This window comes from Plecotus auritus (genome assembly GCF_963455305.1).
Source record: "Plecotus auritus genome assembly, chromosome: 3".
Lineage (NCBI taxonomy): Eukaryota > Metazoa > Chordata > Mammalia > Chiroptera > Vespertilionidae > Plecotus > Plecotus auritus.
In genome coordinates this window covers 96,833,456-96,856,708 of record NC_137772.1, presented here as the reverse complement: position 1 = coordinate 96,856,708, position 23,253 = coordinate 96,833,456, and the positions used below count along the sequence as shown (strand labels likewise).

General features: G+C 40.9%; 1 protein-coding gene across 1 annotated transcript in view; it reads left to right on the top strand.

Moving 5' to 3' along the window:
- NEK5 (NIMA related kinase 5) overlaps window positions 1–23,253 on the top strand; it is a 91,135-nt gene that overhangs the window by 43,258 nt on the left and 24,624 nt on the right. The window contains exons 12-20 of the mRNA XM_080659580.1: window positions 2,508–2,574; window positions 3,399–3,512; window positions 4,444–4,530; window positions 6,033–6,125; window positions 8,919–8,999; window positions 9,216–9,284; window positions 11,014–11,137; window positions 17,453–17,578; window positions 18,852–19,001. Coding sequence (XP_080515706.1) covers window positions 2,508–2,574; window positions 3,399–3,512; window positions 4,444–4,530; window positions 6,033–6,125; window positions 8,919–8,999; window positions 9,216–9,284; window positions 11,014–11,137; window positions 17,453–17,578; window positions 18,852–19,001 — 911 coding nt within the window. The remainder of the gene's footprint in view (window positions 1–2,507; window positions 2,575–3,398; window positions 3,513–4,443; window positions 4,531–6,032; window positions 6,126–8,918; window positions 9,000–9,215; window positions 9,285–11,013; window positions 11,138–17,452; window positions 17,579–18,851; window positions 19,002–23,253) is intronic.

Sequence of the window (23,253 nt, the reverse complement as noted above, 5' to 3'; positions counted from 1 at the left end):
GGGATGTCCGGCTGCCCGTTTAGGCCCGATCCCGGTAGGATCGTACCTAAACAGGCAGCTGGACATCCCCCTCACAATCCAGGACTGCTGGCTCCCAACTGCTTGCCTGCCTACCTTCCTGATTGCCCCTAACCGCTTCTGCCTGCCAGCCTGATCACCCCCTAACCACTCCCCTGCCAGCCTGATTGATGCCTAACTGCTCCCCTGCCAGCCTGATTGCCCCTAACTGCCCTCCCCTGCAGGCCTGGTCCCCCCCAACTGCTCTCCCCTGCAGGCCTGGTTCCCCCCAACTGCTCTCTGCTGCAGACCTGGGTCCCCCCCAACTGCCCTTCCCTGCAGGCCTGGTCGCCCCCAACTTCCCTCCTCTGCCGGCCTGTTCACCCCTAACTGCCCTCCCCTGCAGGCTTGATTGCCCCCAACTGCCCTCCCTTGCAGGCCTGGTCCCTCTCAACTGCCCTCCCCTGTGGCCCGATTGCCCCCAACTGCCCTCCCTTGCAGGCCTGGTTTATCCCAACTGCCCTCCCCTGCTGGCCATCTTGTGTTCACATGGGGGCAGCCATCTTATGTGTTGGAGTGATGGTCAATTTGCATATTACTCTTTTATTAGATAGGATAGTTTTATCTCCCAACTTTCACATAACATAGTAGAAAGGTCCTTCTCTTTCCTGAATACTGCTGCCCATAATATGCCCCATCCTACAGTAACCCAGGATGCCCCTCTGATGAGTTGACTAGTAACCCTCTACTAATTGTTTTTTTTATATATATATATATTTTATTGATATCTTACAGAGAGGAAGGGAGAGGGATAGAGAGATAGAAACATTGATGAGAGAGAAACATCGATCAGCTGCCTCCTGCACACCTCCCACTGGGGATGTGCCTGCAACCAAGGTACATGCCCTTGACCGTAATCGAACCTGGGTCCCTTCAGTCCGCAGGCAGACGCTCTATCCACTGAGCCAAACCGGTTTCGGCCTCTACTAATTGTTATTCCAGGCTCTCACTTCCAGCTTTCTTACTCTCTGAGTTCTGACTCCATGGGAATCAAGTGTTGATATACTTGTCTGGAGAAAGAGGAATCTGTGTAGGGTTGGAGTGTGTGTGTGTGTGTGTGTGTGTGTGTGTGTGTGTGTGAGAAAGAGAGAGAGGGAGAGAGAGAGAGAGAGAGAGAGAGAGAGAGAGAGAGAGAGAGAGAGAGAGAGACAGAGAGAGAGAGAGACAGAGAGAGAGAGAGACAGAGAGAGAAGAAGAAGAAGGAGGAGGAGGAGGAGGAGGAGGGGGAGGAGGAGGGGGAGGGGGAGGAGGAGGAGGAGGGGGAGGAGGAGGAGGAGGAGGAGGAAAAAGAGAAAGAAGGAGAAGGAGAAGGGAGGAGAGACAGAGAAATATAGAGAATGTATTTTGGAAAGCCCCTGGGTGACTGAAGAGTTTTTCTCATGGAGATATTGTTATGCCCACCACTTAGGTTCCTGAGAGACATTAAGCTACACATTAACCTCATTTGATTTCAGCATTATAAGTGTCAGACACTGGCCAGACACCTGTACAGACCTAACCTACTCTCATCCTCATATCAATTCCTCTGAAATAGTATCGTGCCCATTTTATATATGAGGAACCAAGGCCCAGAGACCTTAATAAGCCTGTCATTTCATCCTGTTTCTAAATGACTGACTTATTATCTTGACTCTTCATAAACTAGGGACTGCTCATCATGATGTTCCCAAAGGAGTTATTTCTGAAATGATAGTTCTGGTTTTGGAGCCCTAGAATTTACTGGTGTTCCGAAGAACTTTATCATGTAGTTTATACTGTGATCTGAAATGTGGTAGTTTTTATTTAGCATCAGTAATTACAAAAATTCTTAGCAGGAAATTTTGCAAACAAAGAGATAAATATATAGAGAACATAGGTAGGTATAAGTTTAAAAATGGTTTGATCAGAATTGTGTTGGAAAAATACCTTAAACATTGTGAGAGACAGTAAAGGCTCACTTTTTATTCATTAAGGATTTGTATGCCAGCATGAGGAGTAGAGGTGAAGTGATGGGACACTATCCTGTTCTCAAGGAGCTCAGAGTGTAGTGTTGGGAAACATATCAGCAACCATCAGTCAAATCAGGGGTGACAAGGCTGTAGATTAGAGGTCTGCACAGAGCATGAGAAGATCCTGATATGGGTGTGTTTCCCTCCTCCCCCGCCCCTTCTGCCCAACATATTATGAACTGTAGAAGAATGGATTCCAGTCCTTCTGGGTCAGAATAGTTTTGTTTTATTCTCTCCTATATCCCCAATTGTTATGATTCTCTTTATCTCCCTTTCTTTTTTATTCCAAATATCTTCTTTTCCAATGTATACATTCTGAAACTTTGAGCTACCTCTTGAACTCAGAACTTCAAGTCACAAGTGAATTGTGAATCTCATTATTAAGCTAAAAATTCACTTGTCAAATCGGTGACTAAGACTAGTTAAAATTTCCACTCAAGCTGAACATTTTTATTTTCTAAGGCCTGCTGAATACCTTCAGAGGAAATTTGAAGCTCAGCAATATAAGCTGAAAGTAGAAAAGCAATTGGTGAGTAAAATACCAAATATAAGAGGCAAATCAGGAATTTCCTAATAGTGTCTCTGTTCATAAATATTAATGAATCCTTAAGTCAAAGTTCATTCCATATAAAAGTTCAAGACTACCCTCCACCTTGCTTGGTTTTTAATAGCTTAAAGAAGAATAATGGGAATAGGCTTGAATCGGGGTCTGGGAATCCTGGTTTCTTCCCTGGCTCTATCACTTGCAGTGTGATCTTAGGCAGGCCATGCAACCTCTCTGAGCCTCAATTTCCTGTTCTATAAATGATAGTTGTGGAGTAGATGAGCTTCAAACTCCTCTTCTGTGTTGCAATTCTTTGATTCTATTTTATTAGAATTCTACACATTTTTAAAAAGTGACTATTATTTTTTACTTGAATTGAAAGTTAACCTTTATCGTTAAGTATAGTGTTAAAATTTTGGGGTTGAGGAAGGTTGGATATGCATTCTATTTGTATCATTCTTATTTTGAACTTCTCAAAGATCCAGTTATATTCCCCTAATCTCATGCTCTAGGTGTTGCTAAACTTTTACTGAATTTTAATTTAACAATTATAATTTTCCAGTTCAGAAAATGAATCCAGGTATCTCATATGGTAGCATAAAATATTCATTGCCTTGGGTAAACACAAATGGTTTTATTAATTTTATTTAATTTTTTAATGTTTTGTACTTAAGAAATTTTGCTGCTCACTCTAAAAAACTCTCAAATATGAGTTTAATTGTTTAAAGAAAAAGGTCAAGGTCAAGATCAGATAAGAATATGTTTCCTAATGCAAGTGTGTTTTATAAATTATTTCATTCAAATAATAGGGTCTTCGTCCATCTTCTGCTGAGCCAAATCACAAGAGACAAGAGCTAAGAAGTAATGGAGAAGAGCCTAGATTCCAGGAGTTGCCGTTCAGGAGAAACAAAATGAAGGAACAGGTTAAAACAGTCTGATTCCAGGGCCACCCTTGTACTTATATCATTGTCTTTTGTACTGTCTATGGTACATGCCTGAGAGAGCCTGTTGCACAAATACTTGCTGGACAGCCTTGTGTGAAGCACCAGGCTGGTGGTTTTAGGAGATACGGAGAGATACCGTTCACCTTCTCTGAGAATGCAACATGGCTAAGTTCATAAAGGCTTTTTACTTTGGATTGATAAAGTAACTGTCATCATTAACAGTTTTGAAATTTGTATTAGTTACCTAGATCTGCCTTAAAGCACAGCAAACTGGATGGTTTAATACAACAGAAATTCATTGCCTCATAGTTCTGGAGGCTAGAAGTCCAAAATCAAGGTGTTGGCAGGTCCAAGCTGCCTCAGGAAGCTCTAGGGGAACCCCTCTTTGCCTCTTCCTAGATTCTGGTGGTTTGTCAGCAATCTTTGGCAATCCTTGGCTTACAGCTGCATATCTTTTATTCTCTGCCACTGTCACATGGTGTTTCCCCTGTGTGTGTCTTCATATGGCCATCTTCTTAAAAGGACAGCAGTCATACTGGATTAGGGGCCCACTCTACTCCAGTGTGACCACATCTTAGCTTAGTTCATTATGTCTGCAATAATGCTCTACCAAATAAGGTCACATTCTGAGGTATGGGGCATTAGGACTCCAACATATCTTTTCTGGGGGAGAAAATTCTACCCGTAACAGGATTATATATAAAAGTAGGATATATAAAGTAATTGAGATTATGTGTCACAGGGAGTGAAGTACCACAGCCAGAATATAAGGTGGTTATCATCTTTAGGAGCAACAGGTTTTCTCATTCTGATTATATATCCCACATTTTAAAACTGTAGGCTGTATAGAGATTATTTTCTTAAGTTGTTCACAGACATTTACAATTTGTGGATTGGGATTGCTTTCTAGGAATATTGGAAGCAGTTAGAGGAAATACGTCAACAGTACCACAATGACATGAAAGAAATTAGAAAGAAGATGGGGAGTGAACGAGAGGTAAATAAGTTCATTCTCCTAAAAGAAACATCGTATTATTGATTTAGAGCTAACTAAATTGAGCAGGTGTTAAAAGTAATGGTTTCATAGAAAAGATAACTTTTTATCATGCAAATTTTTAAATAGGAAAATTGTCAGATCTTATTGAAGCGTTGCTTTGTTGTGGTTTACTTCAGGCTACACAGATGATGAGGGCATCTGACATTCTCAGGAAGGGTGATTATGAAAAATGCTTGTTAATTGTTTCTCTCATGAATTAGTCAATAATTATTGACTGGGCAGCCACACTACACCAGAACTGGATTAGATGCATTAAGTAAGTTCATGCCCATAGGATGGGAAAAAAGACCAGCATTTACTGAATTCTGTGTGGTTGAGATGATTCTTGAAAATCCCTTAAAGGAATTACATTGGAAGCTCATTCTTCCATCTTTTAGGTCACTGCTTTTTCAGTAGAACTCCTGATGAAATAGCTGGCCTGTGTTTGGAGACCATGTTATATAAAAAATACATGATATTTAAATACTAGAAACACCCTCCGTGCTCAGGAATGCTTCTCCTATGAGAGGCCTGTGGGCACTGAGACTGGACAAGACACAGCTGGGCTCCCATCTTACTGGTACTTGGGCTGCATACTCATTGAGGAAACCATCACACTGCTGCTGAAATTGATCTTTCTCTCCCCATCTCCCCCACCCCTGAGTGCCTTAGATGAATTAATACTGATGAAATGAGCATATGGTACAATTCAGTTGTATGTACTAGAGCTTCACATGCTTTATCTCATTTACTCCCTACACGGAAAAGTTAAGTACCTCATCCACACAAGGCAAACTAAATAAATACCTGATTCTAAAACCTCTGCTCTTTCTAGCATATGCTCTTCTACTCATAAATAGTTGGAAAGATAAGACACACATGTATAAGGCAGTTTTTGAATAAGACTGAATATAGTTAAGCTCTGTAAGTGCATAGGAGGAAGGATGAGCAGCCTGAGGGTTTTCATGGAAGAAGAGAGGTGGAGCCTAGATTGGGTCTGAGAGAAGGAGTAGAGTTCGGAGAGGCAGAGCTAAGGAGGAGGCATTCTGAAAGACCATGCAAAGGTTCAGATGGAAGACTAGATGTGCTGGGAGGGGCAGGTTGGAGGTGGTTTTCTTCAGAGCAGAGGCTTGGTTGATAGCGGGAAGCCTTATATCATTGTCAGCCTTATTTTTAAAGTAGGTCTGTGATAGGAAACCTGAATCAAGGAAAGATGGAGAGTGGACATTTCTAGAGAGACCATGAAATAAGTACTTGGGGAATTGGGGAAGACCAAGGCAGCCATAGGGAAAAGGAGCCATAAACAGAGCTCTATCCAGCCACTGCCATTGTTCGTCCCTGGGACAGCACGTGGACAGCATTTCCTCACTAGATCCCATTTAAACCCTGGTCAAGGTTCATTAAATGGCCTTCAAAACTGACACAGAATCAATCTTGTTGACTGTGTGTAATTTGTGTTAAAGGAAGACTCAACAATAAGTCATAAAACCTATCTGGTGAAGAAGAGTAACCTGTCCATCCACCAAGAGACAGCTGAGGAAGAAGCACCTGTGCAGGTGATGGTTATTATTAGACATCTATATGCTTCCCAGGGAGTTTTCCCTAGCCTGGTGATCCTTACCCCTTATGGTGTAGTATAATCATGTGGAGAAAGATCCTGTTTTCAGAAGTTGACTGGGTGATTGAGTGTGCAGCCAAGTTTCAGAACTGCTCTTGTGAATGCATGAAAGTTCAGTTTTCTGGATGGTATTGAAGTCAGGGTCTTAGACACATTGGTCAGGAAATCTGATGGTTAACTTCTGTTTCAACTTTACATTTTTGGAGAGAGTAGAGAACTGGTCAGAGCTGAATTGTCAAATGGCTCTTGAGAGGTTTTTTTCTTCTTCTTCTTCTTCTGGGAGGTCTTTTACCTTTTTTCTTCAAGATGCCTCTGGGCTTGAGTTAGGGCAGGTGAGTTAGGGCAGGTTGAGTGAAGGCTGAAGGCCTCCTTGAATGTTTTTTTTTGTGAAAGACCCTGGGACCTTCACTTGATGCCAGAGAGATCTAGAGTAGACTGAGGTTAAATTTGCACCCAATTAGGTAAATGGGGCTTAGGAGTCTAAGATAGTTGTATTTTAAGGAAAATAAAGCAATATGATACGTGTACAATTGAGACAACCAGACTACACAATCAAATCAGACAACCACCTTCACAAATATAAGTAAAATACAAAGTCACAGTCCTGTTTTGGAGTTCATAATACTTCAAGGCAGAAAAACCCCCTTCCCAAGGTAGCAGGGCAAAGAACTAATAATGATTCAACCTGCCACATGCTTTAGTGAAGTACATACAATGACTGGTAATACAGATGAAGCAGTAGTCGATTCTAAGGGAGAGATGATGGAGACATGCTGTGCAATAGTGGAGATAAGAGAGCATTAAAAATACACACGGAGACACCAAGGAGAATCATAAATTTCTGGCTTGAAAGGGATAGAACCACTTCTGAAAATGGGGAAGAGAGTAGGGAGTGATCTTGTGGTGGGGGACAATGAAGAGATCCCTTTGGCCCTGGCCCCAGTATGACTCAGTTGGTTGGGTGTCATTCCATGCACTGAAAGGTTGCTGGTTTGATTTCCAGTCAGGCCACATGCCTGGGTTGTGAGCTCGATCTCCAGTGGGGAGTGTGCAGGAGGCAGCTGATCCATGTCTCCCTCTCAGATTCTCTCTCTCTCTCTTTCTCTCTCTCTCTCTCTATCAATTAAAAATATAAAAACATATAGTTCCCATCGGACATGTTAAATTGAACATGTTGATTAGAGAAGATCTCAGAATGCATACCTGCTTCAGGGCCTTTGCCCTCTTGCTCCCTCTGATGGAATATGCTTTTCCCAGACCTTCATATGCCAAGGTCCTACTTCATTCTAAGGCTTAAAGCAAATACTAGTAGTCTTTTCCTGCATTGCTCTCACCCCTACTCTATGCCATTACTCTATTTTATTTCCTTTAGGGCAGTGGTCGCCAACCTTTCGGACCTCATGGATCACTGGTTGGCGACCGCTGCTTTAGGGCACTTAACACTTTCTGAAATTATGCTGTTACTTTGTTAATTCACTTATTACCTATCTTACTCCAATAAGTTCTATGTCAGCAGGGAACTTTCAGTCACATTCACTGCACTAGCCCATTGGATAGTGTCTGGCCATAGTGGGTGCTCAGTATGATTTGTGGAATGAATCTTCAAGTGAAGATGATGCTAAGTAGGCAGTTGAGATGTTAGTCTGAAGCTCAGAGGGGAGGAAAGATCAAGCCTGAAGATACACGTTTAAGAATCATTGCATAAAGGTAGCTCTTAAATCCATAGGAATTACTTAGACCCTCTTGTTCTGAGGAAGAAAGGAGCAGAGGGCCTAGGGCTGAACCTTGGGAAAGCTCAATATTTTAAAGTTCACCTCTCAACTATCTTTGAAAATTTTTTTTAAAAAAAATATTTTATTGATTTTTTACAGAGAGGAAGGGAGAGGGATAGAGAGTTAGAAACATAGATGAGAGAGAAACATCGATCAGCTGCCTCATGCACACCTCCTACTGGGATGTGCCCACAACCAAGGTACATGCCCTTTACTGGAATCGAACCTGGGACCTTTCAGTCCACAGGCCAATGCTCTATCCACTGAGCCAAACCGGTTAGGGCTATCTTTGAAATTCTTGTCAAGGTGTATATCCCTCTCCTTCCTTTATACTGTAATGAGCTGTGTACCTTTCTTGTTTTCCTTATTAAGATCATAAAACTCTTCAGGAAAGGATCCTGTAGTCAAAATTACATTTTTTAATTAAATTAGGTTGTGTTGGACTGGACTAGAGTGATAAGCATTGTTGTATGATGGAATTGTATGCATTGCAATGTCAGTGTTAAGTGTATTAATATTTTGAGTTAATGGTCACTCCCCCAAGTTTTAGTGAATTATTAGTAAAGGCATGTTTTTATTTTCAAATCAATCATTGGATTCAATCCAGAAATTAAATCATGTAAACATACCATGCTGTGATTTAGGATGGTATCCTATATAATAAAAGTGTAGCATGCAAATTGTCCCCTTGACTGGAGTTCTCCTGGGAGTTCGACCAAGGGGGTGGGCCAGCCGGGGGAAGGGAGGGAGGCCCCAGCCAGCAGCACTGGCGGCAGCTGGGGGAATGGAGGGAGGCCCTGGTGCTAGCAGGTAGCCAGGGGAAGGGATGGAGGCCCCGGCCGGCAGCCGGCAACTGCTAGGGAACCTACCAGTGTACGAATTTCGTGCACTGGGCCTCTAGTGAAAATATAATTGATCAATATTAAATGCTATATGTTAATTTTTCTCTAAACTTTCAGGGTACTGAAAGAGACTTGAAAAAAATTAGACTTCCGAACATAAAGGAAAGTAAAATTCCAGAACAAAAATATAAAGCTAAGGTAATAAACATTTTGTCTTTGGTTTCATATTAAGAAGCTGGCTAGGGGCACAATCTGGGTTGCCTCCAGGATTCTCCTCCTACTAGTTTACAGAATTGCTTTGTTTTGTAATGTTAGACTATTGGTTTTAAGTATCTATAATGTCAAATAGAGAGTTATAATTTGAAGGTTTTTATTGGATTATTAAACTAAGATTTTTTTCTTACTTTCTTCTAGAGAGGAGTAAAGTTTGAAATTAATTTAGACAAATGTATTTCTGATGAAAATATTCTTGAAGAGGAAGAGGTATGTCATTAAGTACATATTTCCATTAGTAGGCATGAGAAAATGAGTATCTTAGTAGTATGTTTAATGACATTTTTTCATAGGGGGAAGGAGAATTTTCTTAAATCTTCCTAGAAGGATCTCTGGTGTTCAAATAAGTGTTCCAAAATACTTCATCTTCTCATTCGTTTTGTACTTGAGGTTATTCCCTTAAACGGACCATTTCAACTTAATACATTTTTCTTTTATAAAGTATTTATTTTCCTATAACATTTACTTTTAATAACATAATTAATAATAGAAGACATAATACATAGTCAACAACTAATATACTTGCCTAAAAAATTGAGCAGGTACCCTGAAACCATACACATTTATTTCAGGTCTTTACACTGGTCTTTGGGTAAAGCTCAGTCATGCATTTGGGCTCTCATTGTAACATTTTTAATGTTATAGTTTCTTTCTGATTTATGTGTGTGTGTGTGTGTGTGTGTGTGTGTGTGTGTGTGTGTGTGTGGTGAAGGACCAGTATTTTTTTTAATAGACTTTCATGTTGTAGAGCAGTCATGGCAAAGTTGAGTGGAAGGTACAGACAGAGATTTCCCACATATCGCTGCCTCCACAAATGCACAGCCTCCCCTATCATCAACATCCCCCACAGGAGTGGAAGATGTGTTACAATTGATTAATCTACAGTGACACTGGGGTTCACTCTTGGGATTGTACATGCTATGTGTTTGGACAAATAGATAATTACATGTACCCACCATTGTAATATCATGCCAAGTATTTTCACTGCCCTAAAAGCCCTCTGGGCTCCACCTGTCTTTCAGATTTGTACTAGCATTTTGCTACATAAGACTTCATTAGAGTGGTAATAATTAGCACTCACCCCTATTTAACTATTAAGTCTCTAAGTGTCCCAGAGCTGTGAGTATCAGAGGGGAGCAGATATGGGACTGTTTCTGGGTTGGAACCTGAGGAGTGATACACCCATAGTGCTTCTGTGAAGTGAGGCACTAACGCTGACCTTCTAGAATAAAAGAATAGAATCAAAAAAGTTTTATCTACCAGAGTGTTCATCCTTTATTATTCTATGTTTTAATATGCTTGAAACACAGTGATCGCCCTAACCGGTTTTGCTCAGTGGCTAGAGCGTCGGCCTGCAGACTCAAGGGTCCCAGGTTCGATTCCAGTCAAGGGCATGTACCTTGGTTGTGGGCACATACCCAGTAGGGTGTGTGCAGGAGGCAGCTGATCAATATTTCTCTCCCATCTATGTTTCTAACTCTCTATCCCTCTCCCTTCCTCTCTGTAAAAAATCAATAAAATATATTTTTAAAAAAACAACAGTGATCATTTTTGTTTTGATTATGGAGTATGTATTAGGAAGAGTTTTAGGGACCCAATTAGGAATGTTGTATACTTAAAACAGGGCGTGGAGCAGATAACCTTGAGAATGCTGTAAAATGAAGTATAGTAGAATATTATAGAAGACAGGAAGTCTGGATAAAAGTAAGTTGCCATATGATCAATGCTTGTCACTATTAACAAGGAAAAGAAATTAAAACACTCTTGTTTCTATCTTGTTCCAACATAGTTCCACTTTTAAAACTTTACTGACTTATTCGTTCAATATAGATATATTAAATATTTGCTATATTATCTTGATAAAAGTTATTGCTGGGAACACAAACTTTTTTTTCTAAATATGGCTTATTTCTCTTGAAACACTATGGAATTGCTTTAGGCCATAGACATACTAAATGAAACTTTGACCTTTGAGGATGGCATGAAGCTTAAGGAAAATAAATGTATAAAGGACCATGAGGATTATACAGATGAAGCATTTGAAAAACTCTGCTCAAAAGCAGGTACGTGTACCTTAAAAGTGGTAGATGAGAAGGAACTGTTTTGTTATCAATCCATTTCAAACTCTTCCCTGCACTGTCACCTGTCCCCTTGCTCTCCCTGAGCTGGGCAGAGACCTGGCTCTGCTGCCCCTGCCTACCCCTCGGGGTCCAAGCTCCCTGAGACTTAGCCCTCCTCTCTTGCACCATCCATACTGTCTCTTTGGGCAGTTTCACCCACTCCTCCAACTTCAGATCTCCCAGTCAGCAGCTCCACATGCATCCATTTTTTGCATTGTCTGCTGGAAAGCTCCCTGGACAAGTCCCACTAGCGTCTCAAGCTCAGCATGTGTGCAGTCAAACATGTGCACATTTCCTTCTCATGATCCTTTACTCTGGGTAACGCTGCCCCCAGGCTGACAGTTCCTGCTACTCTGGGTGGTTTCTACTCTGAAATGTCTGTGGTGAGTTCCTCTTCCTTCATCCACTCTGCAGCTGGTTTAGGGCCCTGTCATCTCTGAGCAGTGTGTGTGATAGAAAATGTGTGGGTTTTGGAGACAAGCAGGAGTTTGAATCCCAGCTGGCACTGCCACTTTCTGATTGTGTGTCCTTTTACAAGTTCCTTAAACCCTCTGCATTTCGGTCTCCTCCTAGGACCAGGGGTGATAGTACCTGCCACGTAGGCTTATTGTGAGAAATCCTATCTAATAAAAGAGTAATATGCAAATTAACCACCACTCTGCTACACCCACAAGACACGCCCACCATCCAATCAGGAGCAAATATGCAAATAAACCCAACCAAGATGGCTACGGCCACAGAGAGCAGGAGGGAGGCTTGGGTTTCCCCGGCAATGGAGGAAGCCAAGCTTTCCGCCTGCCCTTGCCAGCCTAGGCCTCCACTCAAGGCTACAAAGTTTCAATGATAGAAGATACATAAACCCAAATAGAAATGGCGGCAGCCACGGAGCTGGAAAGAGCAGGAGGCTAGGGTTGTCCCCGGTGATGGAGGAAGCCAAGCTTTCCACACACCCTGGCCGGCCCAGGCCTCCGCTTAAGGCTACAAAGTTTCAATTATAGAAGATACATAAATCCTAACAGAAATGGCTGCCGCCAGAGAGCAAGCAGAAGGCTTGGCTCCGTTCCAGGCTACAAAGTTTCAATTGTAGAAGATAAATAAACCCCAGATACCAGGGCCTCCGCTTGGGTCGCCAGGGGGCGTGGCCGGCCTGCAAACCACCACAGACCCCTCGCCCAGGCTGCCCCACACCCCAAGGGAACCCCCCACCCTGATCCGGGACACCCTTCAGGGCAAACCAGCTGGCCCCCACCTGTGCACCAGGCCTCTATCCTATCTAATAAAAGAGTAATATGCAGATTGACCATCACTCCAACACACAAGATGGCTGCCCCATATGGTCAAAGATCCTGCCCCCATGTGGACACAAGATGGCCACCACAAGATGGCCAGCAAGGGAGGGCAGTTGGGAGGGACCAGGCCTGCAAGGGAGGGCAGTTGGGGGGGACAAGGCCTGCAGGGGAGGGCAGTTAGGGGTGACTAGGCCAGCAGAGGAGGGAAATTGGGGGTGACCGGGCCTGCAGGGGAGGGCAGTTAGGGGAAAACAGGCTGGCAGGGGAGCAGTTAGGCATCAATCAGGCTGGGAGGGGAGTGGTTAGGGGGTGATCAGGCTGGCAGGCAGAAGCGGTTAGGGGCAATCAGGAAGGCAGGCAGGCAAGCAGTTGGGAGCCAGCAGTCCTGGATTGTGAGAGGGATGTCCGACTGCCCTTTTAGGCCCGATCCCAAAGGGCCTAAATTGAAATTCGTGTACGGGGGTGTGTGTCCCTCAGCCCAGCCTGCACCCTCTCCAATCTGGGATCCCACCGGGATCGGGCCTAAAAGGGCAGTCGGACATCCCTCAAGGGGTCCCAGATTGGAGAGGGTGCAGGCTGGGCTGAGGGACACACAACCCCGTGCACGAATTTCATGCACCGGGCCTCTAGTTTGGTATATAAAGTACCTGGCATATGCTAGGTTCTTAATACATGCTATTATATTTTCCCTTTCTCTTCCCCTTGCCGAATTGGCTATGTGTCTCCTTTTCTCTAGTATTTCCCTTCTGTTCTCCAAGTGATTGCTAGTTATATTATTACTCTACTCAAATGTTTTTGTTTTGTTTGATAATACCTATACTATAGAGTCCATTCCACATAGTATCATTTGACACTGAGTGGTCTGATCCTGTGGTGACCCACTTTTCCTACCCCAGCACCCCCTTTCTTTCCACTGATGATGGGATCCATACATGACGGTGTGAGCATTTATATACTCTGGCTTGGCTCAACTTCCGCTCCCTAGAGTAATACACTTTTCCTTATATCTATCTGGAAAAATCTTTATTCAATTCCACAGACTGTGCTAGGTGGTAGGGAATCTCAAAGATGAAGGAGACCTCAAAGTCACAGAGGTGTCATGAGCCAAAGAAAAGAGGCACAAAATACTTTTTAAGGGGATTACCTAAATTGTTTTGAAAGAGCTGTGATTGGTGCTAGCAAGCAGGCTTAGACTATGCCATACATGATCAATTGCTTATGTCTATTGCTAGGTAAAAAGTTTACTTTTTAATAGAGAGTTCAGTGATGCGCAGCCAGTTCCAGGAACTGCATCAGGTTCAAAAGTTCAGTTTCACATGCTGTTTTGTTCTTGCTGTTTTCAGTCTACATTGAAAATCTTTTGTTTGAAGTAGCCACCTTCATTAATTACTTTGGCTAGAACTTCTGGATAACTTGCTGTAGCCTCTACATCAGCATTTGATTCACTTTGCACTTTTATATTATGGAGATGGTCTCTTTCCTTAAACCTGATTAACCAACCTCTGCTAGTTTCAGACTTTTCTTCTGCAGCTTCCTCACCTCTCTCAGCCTGCATAGAATTGAAGAGCATTAGGGCCTTGCTCTGGATTAGACGTTGGCTTAAGGGAATGTTGTGGCTAGTGTGATCTCAATCTAGACCACTACAACTTTCTCCAGATCAGCCATAGGCTGTTTCCTATCATTCCTATCTCTGAGTAGAACTTTTAATTTCTTTCAAGAACTTAGCTTTTGCATTCATAACTTGGCTAGTTGTTTGGTCTAAGAGGCCTGCTTTTTGGCCTATCTTGGCTTTTGACATGTCTTCCTCACTAAGCTTAATAATTTCTAGTGTTCATTTAAAGTGAGACGTGCAATTCACTCTTTCACCTTAACACTTGGAGGTTATTGTAGGGTTGTTAATTGGCCTAATTTCAATATTGTTGTGCCTTAGAGAATAGGGAGACCTGAGGAGAAGAAGAGAGATGGGGAATGGCCAGTCAGGTGGAGTAGTCAGAACACATACTACATTAATTAATTAAGTTCACTTCTTTTTCTGGGTGCAATTTGTGGCACTCCAAAGCAACTACAATGGTAACATCAAAGGTCACTGAATACAAGTCAATAATATTGTGATATGCTTGCACAATGTCGGATGATTACTAGACTTAGTATGGTGGCCACATTTTAAGGTATATAAATGTCAAATCACTATATTGTACACATGAAACTAATATAATTTTGTATGCCAACTATACTTACATTTTAAAAATTATGATTACAGATCATCATAACAAATAATAATGAAAATATTATGCAAATTACCAAAATGTGGCACTTAGACATGTAGTGAGCAAATGCTGTTGGGAAAATGGTGCCATTAGACTTGCTGGACTCAGGATTGCACAAACCTTTAATTTGTAAAAAAATGCCACAATATCTGCCAAGTGCAATAAAGCACTGTACATGATACACATTATGCCTATGTATCATGTACAGTGAGGTCAGTAGAGATAATGTAATGATCTCAATTTGGAACTTATTAAGGTTTATGTCTTTAAGAGCATCAGTTGGAGATGTTTAGAAGACACTAGCTGTGTAAGACCTAAACCCTGGGCCTAATTAGGGCTTCTTAAGCCTATACTGTACACTATTTCAGCCTTGGTGGTGGTTGGAAATACCTAAGCAAAGGAACTAGAGTGAGAAGGAAATTGAGCTTACGACAAACCCTAGTAATATTTAGACAAGTTTTGAGAGAATCAGGAGAGTAAAGCCAAAGAAGGACAGAAAGGTCTAGAAGGAGGTAAAGGGGTTGGCAGCATTAACTGGAAGAGAAAGGCCAAGTGAAGCAGTTTAATTAACAGCATGGGATTTGGCCATTAGGAGCCCTTGGTGCCTCAGTAAAAGCAGTACAGTGAAAGGGTGTATTCCCAGGTTACTCTTTGCATTAGTTTGCTGGGAAGAGAAGAGAGTGGATTGTATGTCTCAAAAGACATTGCTGCCCCTTTTTTTAATTAAAAAAAGAAAGTAAATTGCACTCCTGAACTTATTATCAGGATGAACAATTTTTCCATGTGCTTATTGACCATCTATATTTCTGTTGTGGATTATGTGCTCATGCCCCTTATTAATTTTATTACACTGAAAATGGCCTTTTTTTTTTTAAATAAGACATTTAAATTAAACTTTTGCCTAACTTGAGGTATTAAAACACCACTTGAATAAATGGAGAGAAATAACAGTTATTTATTGGAAGCATTCTTTTCAAATATATGGATTTTTGGCAATTTCAATCAAAATCACATTAGGATTTTTTTGGTGTGTGTGGTGTGAGGAGATCTTGACAGAATGGAGAATCTTACAGATTTTTAACTAGCCAAGAAAATTAGAAAAGAAGACCAGTGAAGCGTCACGTACCCTTCCAAGTAGCAAGATATGTAAATTATAGTCATTGAAACAATATTATACTAGCACCAGAACAGATAAAATAGTAAAAAGAAAAGATAGATTAGAAACAAACCCTAATATGTATCATAATATAGTGAATGCTAGAAGTCACATAATAAGTCAATGGGAAAAGAAAAGATTATTCAAATAAATGCTGCTGGGCCAATTGTTTGACAACTTGGGGAAAATTGTGAAATCAGAACCTATATAACAATACAACCAAACAAATTTTAAAAAATCAAAGAGTTTATATATAAAAAAATAGAAGTTATATACTAGAAAATGAAATACAGAAAAAGACAGGTATTTTATTTGGATAGGGTAGAACTTGCAATTCAAAATATATAGGAAAAAAATCACAGAATAAGTTAGTTATAGATTCAACTTTAACAATGAAAAACTTTTGTAGAGCAAAAAATACTAGATCCTGGAATTATTACTTTCAATGGTTTATCTAGGGCAAATAATCATAAATGTCCACAAAAAAAATCAGCTACAAATGAGTTCATTGTAGTATTATTTATAATAGTGAAAAATCTGTAGCAACCTAAAAACCCAGACAAAAAAATTAAATGATCACATGTGAGAGAATACTATGTTTGTTTTAAAATGATTGTATAGAAGAATATTTAACAATCTGGATATGGTATGTTGCTAATTAAGAAAAGCTAGTTATAAAAGGGTGTGTGGTATGTGGCCCATTTTTTGTTTCAAAACAAAACAAGAATTATATGCTAGGGAAAATTTTTGAACTTTTAATAGTCTCTGGACAGTGTCATTATGGGTAATTTTTATTATTTTCTACTTATTTGATTTTTTTAATTTCTAGAATGAAATATGGGAAAAATAAGGAAAAGGTTATACAAGTTATTTTAAAAATTGAGATAATTGAACAGAATGCATTTCCATAGAAACTAACTAAAGTAAAAGTTCTTATAAATGCCTCAAGGAATTTGTCCATTTGTGTCACTAATATTTCTTTAACATTTAGATATATTGGCTAGTCAATCAAATGTTATTAATAAAAGTGAAACAATTTTAAGCCTGTTTATAATTTTTATCTCAGAAATATGATCTACATCTTAGTCAGACCAGGCTGCTATAACAAAATGAACTGGGTGACTTATAAACAACATTTATGTCACAGTTCTGGAGGCTGGGAGTCTAAGATCATGGTACTGGTAGATTTGGTGATTGGTGAGAGCCCAATTCCATCTTTTTGCTGTGTCCACACTTATCATAAAGGATGAGGGAGCTCTCGGGTCTCTTTTATAAGGCCACTAGTTCTGTTCATGAGGGCTCCACTCTCGTGACCTAAACACCTCCCCAAGGCTGCACCTGCTAATACCATCACATTGAGCATCAGGATTCAACTACAAATTTTGGGGGGCGGCACAAACATTTAGTCCATAGCTGTCTATATTAGAAGGACGATGTTTTTTAATGTACCAGCTGATAGACTGCCTCCAGGTTTCCTAAGAAGTGTTTGTTGAAATCAGTCACACTTTGGCTGCTTTTAAATTAATGAGTTATTTTTTATGCCTAGAGTTGTTCATTCAGGATGCTGCTGCTGCAGAAAACAGGAGACAGTGGGATGGTGGAGCTCCTCAGACTCTGCTGGAGATGATGGCAGCGGCTGATGTCACCTCCACCTGCTCCACCAGGCCTGAGGGTGAATTTAGATCAGTTGGCATAAATCTCCAGCAAGAAGGGATCAAGGCCCCAAATGCAGCTAGCGCTCACCATGACCTTATAGTTGTCACTTTCAGTACAATCGCTATAGATTTGGTATCAAATGCCTTCCAAAGATACTGTTTGGTTTCTCCACTAGCTCTAGAGAAACTTGCTTGCTAATTATCCTAGACATTAACTATCGTCGCCATGAGAAAGTCAGTGAGGCACGATCCAGAATTCCTCCTTCCTCACACTGAGAGAGAATATACTACACGAAAGGGCAGGCAACTTGATTTGCCTTCAAATGCTAGCCAATAACTTTGCTACACTTTCTTTTTTTTTTTTTTAAAATGACATATTTTATTTTTATTTTTTTAAATATATTTTATTGATATTTTACAGAGAGGAAAGGAGAGGGGTAGAAAGCTAGAAACATCGATGAGAGAGAAACATCGATCAGCTGCCTCCTGCACACTCCCCACTGGGGATGTGCCCGCAACCAAGGTACATGCCCTTGACCGGAATCGAACCCGGGACCCTTCAGTCCGCAGGCCGATGCTCCATCCACTGAGCCAAACTGGTTTCGACGACACTTTCTTGAAGGGTTTTATTTTTTAATCAATAAAATTGGAATTAAAATAATAGTTATCCCACAAGGTTTAGAGAGGTAACAGTACAAAGATAACATTTAAAATTGCTTTGTAAACAAATGTGTTATTTAAATGTTAGGAGTGTTTAGTATGTGATGAAACTTTCAATCTAAATTCCTCATTTACATTTGAGCTCTAGCACAGTCTTTCCTTAGGAGAGGTTTACAGCAACATCCAGGTGTTACCTTTATAGGTGGTAAGGATTTTTATTACTTATTTCCTATGTTCTTGGGGTTGGGGCAGAGCTAAAATTTATAACCATGTTATAAGTTGAAGTATGTAAGTATATCACTGAAATTAGTAATTATACATGTATGAATTGACATATGTATACTATTACAAAATACTGAATTCATCAAACTTTCAAGAAAAGGCTTGCAAATGTACAATTTAATCCATTCTAAGTCAATGATTCAATAAGAGGGAACTCTAATTTAAAATAAGCAAATAGTGACTCTCCTACCCACCATCTATGTGACAAAGGTCACTAAACTTTTCTGTATCTCAGTTTTCTTACTAATAAAATGAGTGATGGGATGAGGTTGCCTCCAAGTTTCTAACAACATTCTGTGATTTTATAAAAACTCAAATGAAGAAGCATTTTTCTTTTTAATAACACAGTCTCCTCTTCAGATGGCCAAGTGATGGTGATCAGTGGCATTCCACAAAATAGGAAACAGTGGCGGCACGAAGCTCCAGAAACTTTAATGAATCTTTTGGCAGCAGCACATCTAACAAGTAGCTCATTTTCTGCCAAAGAAGGAGAATTTGGTATGTATTTTATTTTTAAGAACATAACCAGTCCCCTGGGGAAGTCTGTCAAAGACTTGTAAATGCAGAAAGGGGATAAAAGAACCTTTAGCCTGGAGAAAGAATTGGGAGGCTGTCTCAGCCTTTTCAGAAGCTGATTTGCTTTGTACAAACCTGTTCCAAATACCATTAACAAAAGACCTGAACTCTGGATAAGAGTGGGGTAATTTTGTTTAATGTGATCAGTTGACAACTGATGAAAAGTTAAGTAAGGAAGACTATCGGATTTGTAGATGATGAGATAGTATTGGTTAGCTTTAAACTGAGTCAGTTTATTTCTGACAGCTATTTACTGGACTCAAATTATGATTTTATGGGCAATAAAAATACATCTTAATATGTATAATGTTTTGGGTTTTTGCCTCCAATTTTTAGCAAGATTATGCTTGTGTTTAATTTAAGGGAAACCAACCATCATTTTCTAAAGTTTGAGGGGATTCCCATCACAATGGGAATTTGTCCTCTATCAAGTATGCAGGTGTAAACTGTTAAAAGAGAAGTCATTGGGGACAGGAAGGTATCAAACAAGGGGCCTCTGCACAGGTGGGACCTGGCGTTGCAGAGATGCAAGCTTGTGGCTGCAAGGAGGCATAGAAACAAACCAGATAGTAACCGAGGCTGGTAAATGCTCACAAAGTTAAAGACCAATACAGAAATATATACAACACTAAGCATAATGCAAGTTACCTGATTATTCATGCAGAGTGGGTCTGCCAGGTTGTGAAACCCAAATTTCAGTCTTTGTGAAATCTATGTGAAAATTGAGATCTTAAACACAAGATTTGAATGAGACAAGAAAAAGGGACACTGCAGGTGGGGAGGCCTTGCAGAGATACACAGGCCTGTGTTGGAGACTGAGAGAACCTGTTTGACTAAAATCTAGGAGTTGGCATTATGGCATTATGACATACTGCTGTTTGAAACTGAAGAGAAGAAAGAGTAGTGCTTTCAAACTACAAACTGCATTTTAATTATCTGCTTATCTACTCCCTTCCCATATGACCTAACAGGCGTCCTCAAACTACGGCCCGAGGGCCACATGCGACCCGCCAAGGACATTTATCCAGCCCGCCGGGTGCCGCTGCCTGTCCTGCTTAGCAGCCAACTCGTCCCGGGCCCGCAGTGCACATAAGAATTTGTTCATAGTTTTTTTTTTTAAACTATAGTCCGGCCCTCCAATGGTCTGAGGGACAGTGAACTGGCCCCCTGTTTAAAAAGTTTGAGGTCCTAGGATAAAGTGTTGTCTCTAAGGATAAGGCTGGAGGTGGCCAGAGGAAGTATTGAGCAGGCTGGGCTTGGCCTGGAAACCAAAGGCTAGGGCCCCAGGCCAGTGGAGGGATGCTTCCCATTTTTCATGGCACTGAGATGGAGACATATGTGGTGGCTATGATGTCTCTTCTTATGTTTTCCCCTATGATTCTTGAGAATTACAGAAAACCCTTCTTTTGATTTGTCATGCCAAATTAATTAATGCATGACTTGTTATATTTTCCATGGACAGTTTTATATTAGGCATACATGAGCAATTCATCTAACAAGTAGGATTAGAAATAGGAACTTGCTCCAAAGGTGGCAGAGCAAAATGCAGGTGTTTTCTTTTGTAACCTGCTGACATCACCCCCACTCTGGCCCTGCTTTGCTCTTCAGCCTCTAACACTGTTGGCCTTATCTCATCTTTCCTATCCATGCAGGAATCCTGACTACGTATCTCTTGTCATCTTTTCTTCCTTCAGCTCACACTCGGCATCCCTGCCAGATAATCCTCCTAAAATGGATCACATCTCAACTTAAAATCCTATAATATATACCCCCTTACCTCAGGATAGAATCCAGGCTCTGCAGACACTGAGCACCTTAAAGATTAGAAGGCCCCTCCCACAAAAGGCCCCTCCCAATGCCAAAGCTACTAACACTTCTCTATTAGCAAATATTCCTCCCTCCTTTTGCCAAAATAATCTCTCATGTAAGATTGCACTCTGATGCAACCTTGTGCCCATTTCAGTCATTATGGTTTTTTTCCCCCTTTTTACAATTTATTTATTTATTTGTTACATACAAGCCTAGCAAAATGGCTGGCAGGAAAAAAAAACATGCTTCTCAGAGTGATGGGATTACTGAAATGTCTTTTCAGTCATTTTATTTTAAGTTAAAAAAATTAAATTTATGTGTCATTTTGTTTTATTGTCAGTTACCCTTCCCTTCCTACTTTCCCATCAACCACCAGATAGGGCTGTGAAAGGAGTTTGGAATATAGTAGTTTTTTTTGTTGTTTTTTTTTTGTAAATCTTTATTGTTGCGAGTATTACAGATGTCCCTTTTTTTCTCCCCTTTGTCCCCCTCCACCTGGTTCTCGCCCTGCCCCAGGCCTTCACCATCCTATTGTTTGTGTCCATAGGTAAAATCTTTGGTTAATCTCTTCCCGCTTGCCCTGCCCCATTTCCTCTGAGGTTCCTCAGTCTGTTCCATGCTTCCATGCCTCTGATTCTATTTTATTTACCAGTTTATTTTGTTCATTAGATTTCTTGTTTGTTTATTTTGATTTTTAGATTCAATTATTGATAGATATGTATTTATTGCTATTTTATTATTCATATTTTTTATCCCTTCTCCTCCTCTTCTTTCTCCTCCTCCTCCTCCTCCTCCTCCTCCACCTTCTCTCTCCTCCTCCTCCTCCACCTTCTCCTCCTCTTTCTCCTCCTCCTCCTCCTTTTTCCTCTTCTTAGAGAATACCCTTCAGCCGAAACCGGTTTGGCTCAGTGGATAGAGCGTTGGCCTGCGGACTAAAGGGTCCCGGGTTCGATTCCGGTCAGGGGCATGTACCTTGGTTGCGGACGCATCCCCAGTGGGGGGTGTGCAGGAGGCAGCTGATCGATGTTTCTCTCTCATCGATGTTTCTGGCTCTCTATCCCTCTCCCTTCCTCTCTGTAAAATATAAAATATCAATAAAATATATTTAAAAAAAAAAAAGAATACCCTTCAACATTTCATGTAATACTGGTTTGGTGGTGATGATTCCTTTAGCTTTTTCTTGTCTGTGAAGCTCTTTATCTTACCCTCAATTCTAAATGAGAGCTTTGCTGAGTAGAGTAATCTTGGTTGTAGGTCCTTGCTATTTATCACTGAATATTTCTTGCCACTCCCTTCTGGCCTGCAAACTTTCTGTTGTGAAATCAGCTGACAGTCATACGGGCTCTCTTTTAGGTAACTAACTGCTTTTCTCTTGCTTTTCAAGATTCTCTCTTTGTCTTTAGCCTGTGGCATTTTAATTATGATGTGTCTTGGTGTGGGCCTCTTTGGGTTCCTCTTGTTTAGGACTGGACTCTGCGCTTCCTGGACTTGTAAGTCTATTTCTTTCACCAGGTAGGAGAAGTTTCCAGTCATTATTTCTTCAAATAGGTTTTCAAGTTCTTGCTCTGTCTCTTCTCCTTCTAACACCCCCATAATTTGATACCCTTGAAGTTGTTCCAGGGGCTCCTTACACTATCTTCATATTTTTGGATTCTTTTTTCTTTTTGCTCTTCGGATTGGGTGTTTTTTGCTTCTTCATATTCCAAATAGTTGATTAGATTCTCAGAATCCTCTACTCTACTGCTGAATCCCTATTAATTATTCTTTATTTCAGTTAGTGTATGCTTAATTTCTGACTGGTCCTTTTCATGTCTTTGACATTCTCACTAAGATCCTTGAGTAACCTTCTAAGCATGGCTTTGAACTCTGTATCCAGTAGTTTTCTTGCTTCCATTTCTTTCATTTGTGACATGTTTATCTCCACATTTTGGATGCTTCCCTGTGTTTGTTTCTATGTATTACATAGAGCTGCTGTGTCTCTTGGAATTGGTAGAGTGGCCTGTGTGGTAGGTGTCCTATAGGGCCCAGTGGCTCAGCCTCCCCAGTCACCTGATCTGGGCACTGTAGGTGCATCCCTGTGTGGAATGTATGCACAGTCTTGTTGTAGTTGAGCCTTGATTGCTGTTGGCATCACTGTGAGGAATTGATCTCCAGGCCAATTGGTTGTGAAGACCAGCTGCAACTACAGCAGAAGAGCTGCTGTATAAGAGACACCCCTATGGAGCAGGACTTGCTTCAGTGGGCTTTGGTGCTCACTGAGTCTGCCTCTTGAGTGTGTCACTTGTGGATGTGTAGAGTTATAATCTGGTATGGTCTCACACTGACCACTGGGTACACTGGCTCTAGGGCAGCCGTGGGCAAACTA